Source organism: Vicia villosa, unplaced genomic scaffold (assembly GCF_029867415.1).
Source record: "Vicia villosa cultivar HV-30 ecotype Madison, WI unplaced genomic scaffold, Vvil1.0 ctg.000148F_1_1, whole genome shotgun sequence".
In the NCBI taxonomy this organism is placed as follows: Eukaryota; Viridiplantae; Streptophyta; class Magnoliopsida; order Fabales; family Fabaceae; genus Vicia; species Vicia villosa.
In genome coordinates, this window is record NW_026705039.1 from 280,381 (window position 1) to 293,713 (window position 13,333).

Sequence of the window (13,333 nt, forward strand, 5' to 3'; positions counted from 1 at the left end):
GAAAATTCATTAAGGGTTAAATAAGTTTTTGGTCCCTATAAATATTGCAGTTTCATTTTTAGTCCCTCCCTGCCTTTAGGCAACGGTTTTAGCTGGTTTTGGCAACGGTTTTCTTGTAAAAACCGTTGCTTAAAGGCAGGGAGGGACTAAAAATGAAAATTGAAATATTTATAGGGATCAAAAACTTATTTAACCCATTCATTAACTACCAAAAATATTTTGTTTACTAAGTTACGCTGATACGACACCAGAGGATACGTAAAACGGCATGTATCTTATGAAGAGGTGCGTCAAATACGAATCACTAATTAATACACACCAATTAGGAAACTTAATGTAGTAACTTCTTTCTGCTCAAAAATATCCACGTGCTTTAATTAATCTTCCATGCTAATTTCATTATTTTATTTTAATTTAATATCCCGATACACCGTATTGCTTACGTCATAAATTACCAACTATATATTTCTTTCTTTCACTTGATATATAAACGAAAGGGCTTCTTCATTCTTGGAGGCCACGGTTACTGCTTTCTTTTCTACTTGCATTTCTCATTCTTGTTCATAATTCAGAGATGGATTGGGTACGAGGAGAATCACTTGGTAGAGGAACCTTTGCAACCGTTCATTTAGTCTTACCCAAAGGAAGTTCAAATTCCACTCTTTTTCCTTCTCCGACAGCCGTCAAAACATCCGAGGTTTCAACCTCGTATACCCTCAAAAACGAGAGACATGTTCTTGATTGTCTAGGTTCTTGTCAACAAATCATTCGCTGTTTCGGAGATGATTATACCTTTGAGAATGGCCACGAGTATTACAATTTGTTTCTTGAATACGCTTCCGCTGGAACTCTTGCTGATCAAGTTAAATTCCACGGTGGCCGGATTCCAGAACTAAATATTCGCGGTTCCGTGAGGTCGGTCGTGGAGGGTCTTCACCATATTCATAGCAATGGATTCGTTCATTGTGATATAAAGCTTCAAAACATTCTTGTATTTCATGATGGTGGAATTAAAATCGCTGATTTTGGTCTTGCGAAAAAATCAGGGGAAGAGCAGAGTGAAAAACAGAGGTTCGAATGCAGGGGAACTCCACTGTATATGTCGCCGGAATCAGTGATCCACGGAGAGCATGAGCCGCCGGCAGATATTTGGGCACTTGGGTGTGCCATGGTGGAGATGATGACTGGAAAACCAGCATGGAATATAGAGAAGGATTCGAATATGTTTTCGTTGTTGCTTCAAATTGGTGCAGGAGAAGAATCTCCGATGATACCAGAAGATTTATCAAAAGAGGGAAAAGATTTTGTTGACAAGTGTTTTATTAAGGATCCAAGAAAAAGATGGACGGCTGAGATGCTTTTGGATCATCCTTTTATTGAAGAAGTGAAGAGTGTTAACGAACCATCACCAAGAAATCATTTTGATTTCAATGATTGGGTTTCAAGTGTAGGTGATGCAGCTCCAAGCTCCCCGGAATATGAAGAATCGTGTCAGTGGGATTTTGATAATTGTTCTTGTTCGCCAGCGGATCGGCTCCGGCAGCTTGGGACGGTTGAAGTGCCAGTGAGTTGGTCGGAATCAGACAGTTGGATTAGTGTTAGGTGAGAATGAGAATGTAAGATTTTTGGTAGAGGTGAAATAGAGTAATTAGATGAGTGGAAGATGGATCATAGTAATTAATCTGATTCTGATTGGATTTTAATTTGATTCTGATTCAGTTTTGATGATTCAAAATCGATTTTGATATATCATATTAATCTTACAACTTCTAGTTTGAGACTAAATCAAAAATCAATGACAGAATAACTACTCTATTGAAAAAATTCAGATGAGAAATGGATTTTTACCATCAATTATAAGAGTTTAAAACAAATCTTATATTTAAATTTGTTACTAGTTAGCATATTGATTTCTTTCTTTATACTTATGTCATGCAACTCATTTTTCAAACCAGAATCAAATGTCATTTGTTTCTTAAGCTACAAGGCATTATGTTGATTTATGAAAGTATTATGAGCTAGATTCTGCCTGTCATGTGTCTCTCTTATGAGGACGGAAATTACAACTTCTTCGGCCACTGCTAGGTAGATGTATAGCGTTTCTCCTAGTGATGGTTGGGTGAGTATTGGAGGGGTAGCAACAGGTAGTCATTTGAGTTATCGATTAGTTAGTCGATGTTTGGTAATGAATATGAATCTTTCGGACATGCGTGATTAAGGTCGGTGTAGTCAACGCACATCTTCTACTTTCCCGAGGCTTTCTTAACCAGGACCGCATTAGATAACCACTCGGTATACTTTGCTTCTGAAATAAACTTAGCATTTAATAGTCTCTTATTGTTTTCTCGGTAGCCTCTGCTTTTTTAGGAGATTGTTTCCTCTGTCTTTGAGATACGTACTTAGAATTGACATCTAGGTTCATTCGATGACAAGCCATTTATGGAACGATATCAGGCATTTCATGAAGGGAGATAACGAAGAGGTTGACATTCGCTTGGAGGCACTTGATTAGCACAAATCGTATTTCCGGGGAAAACCGAAACCTATCTTGACCGAACGAGCCAGACTATCTCCCAGTTACACATACTTGAATTCTCCGTCTGAGGTAGGTCTAACTACGCTCTCGTGTACATTGAGTTTGAGTCATTCATATTTCTTGGATGTCTAGGTCAAAATATTTTTGTAGATCCTTCTCCAGATCCTCTTTGCTTCTTGTAAATTTATGCCTAGAGTGGCTAACACTCCTTATTCATTATGATAGGTTATATTTAGATGGACCGTAGAGGTCATGCCACCTAACATAGCCAAAAATGACCTTCTTATAATGCCTTTAAGGGCGTTTTTTCATGGTATCACGAGGAATGAAAGAGTCATCATTTTCTTCCTCGCATATTCCCTTATTGATAGTGTTAGGTTTATTGCTCCACAAGGATGAGTGACTGACTGAATCGTTAAAAGCCAACAGTTCTTCTCCCTCGGATGGAGTAAGATTCGTTTGATGGTAACATACCGGTTCCAACGCTTCTTTATAAAGGATGTTGCACAAAATTTTATCGTCTATTAGGAATATTGTTTCGGTCATATGATTGATAATGTCTGTGATGACCAAAGGTAGATCAGAGTTCGGGATTTCGTCGATCTTTTCCAAATCAAAGAAACCAAGCTTTGAACGGTTATTTCGTTGGAACTCTGAATTGGTGCTCAACAAAAAGCAATCACCAGGCGACGAAGCATTAGGTGTAATGATACTTTAAACGATGACGATCGACGATAAGACGTGAGGAACTAGATCTGGATCCGTCTTCTTGAGCATCTTCATCTGGTTGTTGTTCACACTTACTCGCTCTAAATGAACACGCGGGAATCAGAAGCCGATTTCCAATGAAGGCGCCACTGTTCCGTATCAGAATCAGAAATATGCGTAGTCACTGAATCTACAGCGGAGGAGAGCGCCCGACTCGACAGAGTACGGGGTGTACCTGGAAGGTTAGCACTCCAACGCTCAAGTCAGTACTCCAACGCTCAAGTCAGTATTCGAATGATGAAAGAGTATTCAAATTATGTTTGAACCTTTTTACCTATAATGGCGTTATCGGCATATATAGGGGGTTAATTAACTAACTTGCTAACTATCCATCGTAGAATGCAGAGAAGCGTTGGATATGTTGAAGGGATGAATCTCATGCTTCCGGATCACTGAAGGTTCATCGATTGGAAAAACGTTCTAGAAGTTCTTATATGCACTTAATATGAATCTGGGATTTTATGCTCTGTGGTGACCGGTTTGGAGAAGAGACATGCCCGAGTCGGATCGATTTGGGAATGTCTTTCCTAACGGTAGTCGGATCTATATATGTGAGCCCGGATCAATAAAGATATGGTTGACCCACAATATATATATATATATATATATATATATATATATATAATATTATATATATATATATATATATATATATATATATATATATATATATATATATATATATATATATATATAATATTGATTCCCCACAACTTAAAAGAGTTTTAAATTTATTTTTTATCATGGACTCGCAACAAAATTTAATAATCTTACATCTCTATCCTCTCTTGAATACTTTAATCCAACTCTTACGTTGCCAAAATTCCACAATGCTTTGTGTGAGGTAGTTTGGTGGTCGATTCTTTTCTTTCCAAATTCCTATTCATGTATGCGATCACATAATTATTATATTCCTAATAGCTAGAACAGATTTAGATGTTGCTCCATTAGGAATCGTACATGATTCTTTTCACACGAAATTTCAAGTACAAAATTTCACTCGCTTTTCTAGTTTTTCATAACCACTAAAATTCATTGTATTTCCAAAATGTTGAAAGAGCTGTTTCCACGCTTGTACATGACCTCGTTAAGGCCCCCAACTGGTCCCAATGACTTTACATTTCACACTTGAAATTTGCAAATTGTAGCCAACGCTGTCATAGGAAATCATAATTAAAAAGGAAAAATTTGATAATGTCAACCAACACCAAGTCATTCATTTTTACTACTAGTTGTTTATGCTTTGACAAAATATTTGTCAACAGAGTTAAAACCAGAAGAATAAACTTTAGATATTTGACACCAAATTAACCAACAGAAAAGTCATAAACCTTATTTACTCTATCTTTGTGCCTCTGCTGGCAATCATGTGTTGAAATGATCATGCTCATACTTTTAGCTTTACCCCATTTGATACATTAGAATTGTAAAATTCTGATCTCATAGCATAAAGTACTAGTATAAACCATAAAACAATGTTTTTTAGTTACTATAATTAGCTTTCACTTTATTAAGAAACTTGATTGATCATCTCTAATAAAGTCCTTGTGTTGACTTTTGTTTGGTAAATAGTATGATATTTTTACTTTAGTTGGATAGATATTCATGATGCAATCAAGCAAAAACATCTAATATCACATTAGTATTTATTATAAAAAGTAAGTTATTAAAAAATCAATTTTAATAGCAAAGACTCGCAAACATAGTCTAAGCCACTGTCGAGCAACTATAAAAAAAACTATTTTCACAATATTTGTAAAGAATTGGTTCTGTGTGTTTTATTTCTCAATGTACTGCTCTTTATATACATACATGACACTCACATTTTCTCCTATAATTGTGCCTACGAAATTATGACTAATTACTGCTATATGAATGAGCTTAATTACAGTGCAGCTGTAAATAACTAAAACATCAAAAACAGAATCAGATTTGTCTAATTATAAGAATAGATGCTAGTTGCCAAATATAACTTAATATGTTGCCAAATATAACTTAATACCCTCCCTCAAGTGGGAGCAAAGAGATCTCGAATGCCCAACTTGCCAAGGAGAAATTCAAACTGCGGCTTTCCCAAAGCTTTTGTGAAAATATCTGCGAGTTGAGTGGTAGTAGATACATAGATTGGCTGGATATTATTTTTGAGAACTTCATTCCGGACAAAATGACAATCGACTTCAATGTGCTTTGTGCGTTCATGAAACACCGGATTTTTGGCAATATGGATAGCCGCTTGACTATCGCAGTGAATGGTTATTGGTTTATCATGAACAATCCCCAGGTTGGAAAGGATCCCTTTTAACCATTTTAACTCGCATGTGGTGGTCGCCATAGACCGATATTCAGCCTCAGCAGAAGACCGAGAAACAGTGTGCTGCTTCTTTGTTTTCCAGGAAATAGGAGAGTCACCGAGCTGCACTATCCAGCCAGTGACTGATCGTCTAGTTAAAGGGCAGCTGGCCCAGTCTGAATCACACCAACCATGAAGTTTTAAGTCACTTTTACTACCCAAAAATATCCCTTGTCCAGGATTGCCTTTTAAAAACCGAACTACTCGTAGTGCAGCTTCCAAATGTTCAGTTCGGGGTTGGTTCATGAATTGAGACAAAGTGTGCACACTGTACGACAGTTCCGGCCGAGTGAAACACAAATAAATCAATCTCCCAACCAAGCGCCGATATTGCTCGGGGTCGTCAAGCAGCTGTCCGTCAGCAAGCGACAAGCGATGGTTTTGCTCTAATGGAGTGGCAGCAGGTTTAGCACCGAGGAGGCCAGATTCGGATATGATATCAAGCGCGTATTTACGCTGACAAAGTAGAATTCCAGTAGAATTTCTGGCTACTTCGATACCCAGAAAATACTTCAAAACACCAAGGTCTTTCATATGAAAACATGTGTTGAGGTAGAGCTTAAAGTGCTTAATTGCAGAAGGGTTATTACCTGCAATTATTAAATCATCGACGTAAACGAGAACTACAAGCTGGCTGCCTTCTTGGTGCAGAGTAAACAAAGAATAATCAAGATATGATTGTTGAAAACCATAAGATTTGAGGGCAGCAGAGAGCTTGGCAAACCAGCAACGCGGAGCTTGTTTTAACCCGTAAAGTGATTTGCGTAGCTTGCAAACCATGTCTGGTTGTGAAACATAAAAACCAGGAGGCATTTTCATGAAAACTTCTTCATGCAGATCGCCATGTAGAAACGCGTTGTGCACATCCATCTGGTGAAGTTCCCAATCTTTTGCCGATGCTACTGCTAAGACAGTGCGCACGGTGACCATTTTAACCACCGGTGCAAATGTTTCGGTGTAATTAATTCCTTCCAATTGATGATTGCCGAGTACAACCAACCGGGCTTTAAAACGTTCAATTGTCCCGTCTGAGTTATACTTTATGCGGTACACCCATTTGCATCCAAGAGCTTTCTTCCCGTGAGGTAAACGTTGCATACTCCACGTATCATTCTTTTCAAGAGCTTGAATCTCAGTTTGCATTGCCTCTCTCCAACGAGCATCCTTCACTGCCTCATGAAAATATATTGGTTCTTTTTCTGCAGTAATTGCTGCAAGAAAATGTCTATATTGCAAGGAAAATTTTTCACAACTTACATAGTTTGTTATAGGATAGGGTGCACCTGAAGGATGCGATTCAGCTGGTGAACTAGTGGAATGACTCAACTTCTGAATTGTGTTCGTGACAAATCCTTGCAGCCGAGTGGATGGAAATTTGGCACGACAACCACGCCCCAATGTTTCAAACTCATCATGAGAGCTAGCGGGCTGCACATTCGAAGGATCTGGAGCTGCAGTATTATTTTCCGCAACAACATCTGCAGTGTGAGCACCCTCCCTATCAACAAGAATCACCTCTGTTGGCGTCTCAGCTTGTGTGAACTCATTATCATCAATTTGATTCTCCTCATCAACATCTTCTGCAATGGAGATTGGCGCAACTTCAGTGTGTTGGAACGGAAATTGATTTTCAAAGAAAGTAACATCTCGTGATACAAAGAATTCATGAGTCTCAATGTCATAAACTCTCCATCCCTTTTGTCCATAAGGATATCCTATGAAGGCACACCGACGACTGCGACTGGCGAATTTGTCTCCATTCGTATTTTGGTTGCGCGCAAAACACAAGGACCCAAACACACGCAAATGGGCATAAGAGGGTGGTTGTCCATGCAACACTTCATATGGAGTCTTTCCTTTTAAAACAGAGCTTGGAGTGCGGTTAATTAAGTATCCTGCCGTCAAGACACACTCACCCCAAAAATTAATGGGCAAACTTCCTTGAAACCGGAGAGCTCGCGCTACATTGAGGATATGGCGATGTTTTCTTTCGACTCTGCCATTTTGCTGAGGTGTTCCTGTACAAGAGGTTTGAAAAACTATCCCATGTTCAAGAAAATATTTTTTCATGCAAATAAATTCTGTTCCATTATCACTTCGCACAGTTTTAACCCTTTTGTTATATTGTCTTTCAACCATAGAAAAAAAATTTGTCAAGGTTTTTGACACTTGTTTCTTATCAATTAACAAAGAAATCCATACTGCACGTGAGCAATCATCTACAATAGTAAGGAAATACGAAGCGCCACAAGAAGAAGGAGTTCTATATGCTCCCCACAAATCACAATGTATTAAATCAAATGTATTAGAAGCTTGATGATTACTCAAGGGAAATATTTCTCTAGTTTTCTTAGCTCTTTGGCATGTATCACAAACTTTATTTTGTAACTCACTAATTCTACTCCCATTATAATTAGAGACTAACTGAGTAGTTTTCCAAGATGGATGTCCCAAACGCTTGTGCCATACTTCAAGTTGATTCATTCCTTCAACTCTACAAGCTTTCACTTTCGGAACTTCCCGGAAGAAGTAGAGTCCATCCTTTCGTTCACCCGCACCAATCAGCATCTTCGAAGTGCGGTCCTGTATAGCACATAAATTAGCAGTAAACTGGACGTTACAATTGAATTCATCTGACAGTTGTGAAATAGAGATTAAGTTGCAATTCAATTCAGGAACATAAAGCACGTTTTCAAGTCTTAGACCATCAATAAGCTTTACTGTTCCTTCCTTAGTGGATGTGACAGTTCGGCCATTAGGTAGACCAACAGGACATCCAATTACTTCTTTTACATCACATAGGAATTGTAAGTTTCCTGTCATATGATTAGACGCCCCACTATCGAGGATCCATGAATCGAATTTAGTCTTACCAGTCATGCTTTCATTTGGAGTCACCTTCGAGCTGTTGAGAATTTCTACCAAAGTTTGCCATTGCTCCTTGCTTAATCCTGTCATGTTGGAAGTTTCTGAATCTCCACCAACGTTGGATCCCAAGTTTTGAACTGCATGAGCGCGCACTGGACCTTTTTGTGCAAGTCCACTATTTGATCTGGTACCTCCAGCGCTATTTTGGCCTCTTCCTCGTCCTCCTGCCTTGTCATCATTTTTGGGACGTTCACCCCACCATTCTGGGTAACCAATCAGCAAGAAACAGCCTGCCTCATCATGACCAGCTTTGTTGCAGTGCGCACAAACGGACTTATTTTTCATCTCTCGTCCTTTCATCCTTGCGTTTGCTCGAACAGCCAAGGCCATAACTTCTGTTCTTTCATTGTTACCTCGTGTAATGATCCTCATTCTTTCTTCTTGTACTAGAATAGAGTACATCTTATTTAAAGATGGCATAGGATCTGTAGCTAGCAGATTTGAACGAACTGTTCCATACAGTTCATCATCTAGGCCCATCAAAAATGTGTGACTTCTTTCCTCTTCTTTGCGCTTTTCAACTTTTGCCTGAATACCACATGTGCAACCTTTACAAGTGCAGGCCAACACTTGCTCATAATTGGCCAAATCATCCCATAGAGCTTTCAGCTTTCCATAGTAAGCAACCATGGACAAACCTCCTTGTTTACAGTGTGCAAGGTCTGATTTTAATTGCTGAATGCGTGGACCATTAACAGTTGAAAATCTCTCCTTTATATCGTCCCAAAGTTCCTTGGCGGTTTCCAAATAAGATATGGTTGTTCGCAACGTAGGTTCTACTGTATTCAAGATCCATGAGACCAACATGGCTTGAACGGTCCACCAATCCTCCATTATAGAGGATCCTTCTTCTGGTTTCTTTATGGTTCCATCAATGAAACCCCATTTCCTTCTTGCTCTCAAAGATATCTTGATGGCTCTAGCCCATTCGTCGTAGTTTTCACCCCGTAGCTGCACCTGCGTAATGACACTTCCAGGATTGTCATTGGAATGGAGGTCATATGGTGATGGTTTTTTCTTTTGATCTTCTCCTGTTAGAGAAGATTCTGTTTCATTTTCTTTTCCAGCCATAGCACCTGCCAGTTTTATTTTTAGGGTTGCCTGGCTCTAGATACCATGTAAAGAATTGGTTCTGTGTGTTTTATTTCTCAATGTACTGCTCTTTATATACATACATGACACTCACATTTTCTCCTATAATTGTGCCTACGAAATTATGACTAATTACTGCTATATGAATGAGCTTAATTACAGTGCAGCTGTAAATAACTAAAACATCAAAAACAGAATCAGATTTGTCTAATTATAAGAATAGATGCTAGTTGCCAAATATAACTTAATATGTTGCCAAATATAACTTAATAATATTCATTATTTTCATCACTTATAAATCACACTATCTCTGTCAAAATTCATAATATTTAAAAGAAATTAATTAATGATCACATAAATATTATTGATCTCGAAAAGATCTATTTGAAAAATTCTTTAGGTCACATCAATTGTACTAACATTTTATAAAAGACTTCTCTTATATTGCAAAACCGTTATGCAACCTCCTGAATGTTTAAATTATTTCATGTTGATTAAATAGAAGTTGGTCACTTGTTATGTAGTTATAGTTTTGAATTGAGAACTATTTTTTGAACTTATGTTTGTTTTATGTCATTAGCTGGATACTTATAATAATATTGTTCAAGGTGGAAGAGAGGATGAGTTCACAATTCATCCCATGATTTTTTGGGTTTTATTTAATTCAATGGTTTTCTTAAACAGATTGAAAGAAATTTGCTTGTTATGATCCCTCAATAGTAAACAATTGTTGTCCACATCCAATGCTATCATGGCCTTATGGATGAATGTTTGAATCAATCATGGAGAGATGTTTCCCCTGATTCAATGTCTATGACAAGAAGATCTTGCTTGAAGAGGAATATTTCTACAATATTCATCAGTGAATTGAACCATTAGTTCGCTTTAATTCAACTATTAGGCTATCTTTTACAACTAAAGATATAAGATTATCTATTGATCCCATAGTATTGTGATATTGTTCCGACCATCATATTTGTTGGTTATTCACATAATTTATTTCTTCTTTTGGATAATAAAATTCAGTCTGATGGTCACCAAAACACAATTTTTAAATGATATTTATTTATTTTTAGATAGCTTGCAAATCTAATTTGTTAATTATTCCAGTTTTTGAGAGAATCACGTTCATTCAAACATTTTTTTTTATTTATATGCGTGTATGAAATGACGATTAATATTGGTTGAATAGTTGTTAACTACAATTAAAATGGTGGTTAGATAAAAATTGTCATAATTATGATCAGTGATTATAATTATAATTGTCGGCCTGACTAATTAACATTAAAAAATTATAAATTTATTTTTGTTTTCTTTTTTAAAATTTAAGCGAATAATATTTTAAAATTAACTTTATAACTAATTCAACCTTTTTAACCTTCAATTTTAATTTTTGATATAAAAATCATAAATTTAAAATTGTCTCCTAATTTAGTGTATTTTATCTAGATTTTTTTTAAAAAAATAAAAAATAACTTCAGACAAACAAAACTTAGTTTGATTTTTTTTTTTAAATTTCAAAATAAAATTTTTAAACTCCTTTAAAACAAAATCATTTTTAAGAAATCCAAAACTAACTATCTCACTCTTGCTCCGTTGAATCTAAATGAAATCTAAAGCAAATCAAATGATGTAAGAAAAGGAAAAAATATATTATGGTACTGCAAAATCAAGCCTCTGTACAAAATGGACACAAGCGTCTCCAGTTAAAACTCTTCCAACTTGAGAAAATCAAGAATCTAATCCTACCCAATTTACATTCCAATTTTGAATAATCGAAGAAATCTAATCAGAAAGAATCAAATTAATTACTATGTGCCGTCATCTACTCCTCTAATTACTCTCTTTCATCTCTACCTAAAAAACATCCAATTTCACCTAACATTAATCCAACTATCTGTTTCCGACCAACTCACCGGGACTTCAACCGTCACAAGCTGTCGGAGCCGATCCCCGCCGGAAAAAGAACAAGAATCATAATTCCATTGACACGACTCTTCAGATTCCGGCGAACTTGGAGTCGAATCACTAACACTAGAAACCCAATCATTGAAATCAAAGTGATTTCTTGGTGATGCTTCATTAACATTCTTCACTTCTTCAATGAAAGGATGATTCAAAAGCATCTCAGCCGTCCATCTCTTTCTTGGATCCTTAACTAAACATTTCTCTACAAAATCTTTTCCTTCCTTTGATAAATCTTCTGGTATCATCGGTGATTCTTCTCCTGCACCAATTTGAAGCATCAACGACCACATAGATGAATCTTTCTCCAAATTCCAAACTGGTTTTCCTGTCACCATCTCCACCACCGCACATCCAAGTGCCCAAACATCCGCCGGCGACTCATGCTCCCCGTGGTTAACTGATTCCGGCGACATAAAAAGTGGAGTTCCCCTGCATTCGAACCTACTCTGTTCCTCCCCTGATTTTTTCGCAAGACCAAAATCAGCGATTTTGATTTCACCATCATGGAATACAAGAATGTTTTGAAGCTTTATGTCACAGTGAACGAATCCATTGCTATGAATATGGTGAAGACCTTCAACAATTGACCTGGTGTAACCGCGAATATTCTGTTCCGGAATCCGGCCACCGTGGAATTTAACTTGATCGGCGAGAGTACCGGCGGAAGCATACTCGAGAAATAAGTTGTAATACTTTTTGCCATTCTCGAAGGTGTAATCATCTCCGAAACAACGAATGATTTGTTGACAAGAACCTAAACGATCGAGAACATGTCTCTCGTTTTTGAGAGAATACGAGGTTGAAACCTCGGAGGTTTTAACTGCTGTCGGAGAAGGAAATAGAGTGGAATTTGAACTTCCTTTGGGTAAGACTAGATTAACAGTCGCAAAGCTTCCTCTACCAACTGATTCTCCTCGTACCCAATCCATCTTAGTTACTATGTTTTGGTTTTTTTGGTTTGTGAAGAAGAAAGAAAAATGAGTTGAGTTGAGAAGAAAGAAGAACTCTTTTCCTTTATATATGAAGTGGAAGAAAGAAATCTAGTTGATATTTTATGACCTAAGCAATGCGGTGTATCGGGAAATTAAATAAAATTCAAAATTAATTAGATTATGAATAAAGAAATATAATAATAATAAAAAGAGTATGGAAGATAAATTAAAGCACGTGGATATTTTAGAGGAAATGAGGCCTATAGTTTCCTATTTGGCTGAACGTGGTTGAATATGAGACGAAGGGTTATGAAAGATCTTTGTGAGAGATATTACGCTACTTGGTGGATAGTGACTTCTATATTTCATATTGAAAATTTTGTGTGTAAATTTGTGGTGATATGGTGCGATTCGTATTTGAGTAATATTGTCGTATTTTACGTACCTCTTCAAAAGAGATGTGTCGTTTTAGGGATTTCGTGCGGTCATATCAGCGTAACCTAGCAAACAAAATATTTTTGGTGGTTAATGAATTTTTACACGCACTTGTATAAGGTACTAATAAATAAATGTATTTATTTATGCGTGGTGTGTTTGGCATTTATAATATGTTTGTTTGGGAGATAAATTTTGAGTGTGGTCTTAGCAACATTCACTGCTTCCGGCTCAATGTCAATCTTATCAATTTAACGATTTGAATATTCTTATAGCATTGAGAGGAATATACTTTCTGCATTTTTATTACGAAATTAACTATAT

The 13,333-nt window shown here is 36.9% G+C and overlaps 2 protein-coding genes across 2 annotated transcripts; one reads left to right on the plus strand and one right to left on the minus strand.

Moving 5' to 3' along the window:
- Window positions 1-516: 516 nt before the first annotated feature.
- On the plus strand, window positions 517-1,629 carry LOC131624676 (mitogen-activated protein kinase kinase kinase 20-like). The gene has a single exon (XM_058895605.1). It carries the CDS (start codon window positions 575-577, stop codon window positions 1,604-1,606), a length of 1,032 nt encoding a protein of 343 aa, XP_058751588.1. The 5' UTR covers window positions 517-574; the 3' UTR covers window positions 1,607-1,629.
- Window positions 1,630-11,307: 9,678 nt separating this feature from the next.
- Window positions 11,308-12,663, minus strand: LOC131624677 (mitogen-activated protein kinase kinase kinase 20-like). The gene has a single exon (XM_058895606.1). The coding sequence runs from the start codon at window positions 12,569-12,571 to the stop codon at window positions 11,549-11,551; it is 1,023 nt and encodes a 340-aa protein (XP_058751589.1). The 5' UTR covers window positions 12,572-12,663; the 3' UTR covers window positions 11,308-11,548.
- Between the last annotated feature and the right edge of the window lie 670 nt (window positions 12,664-13,333).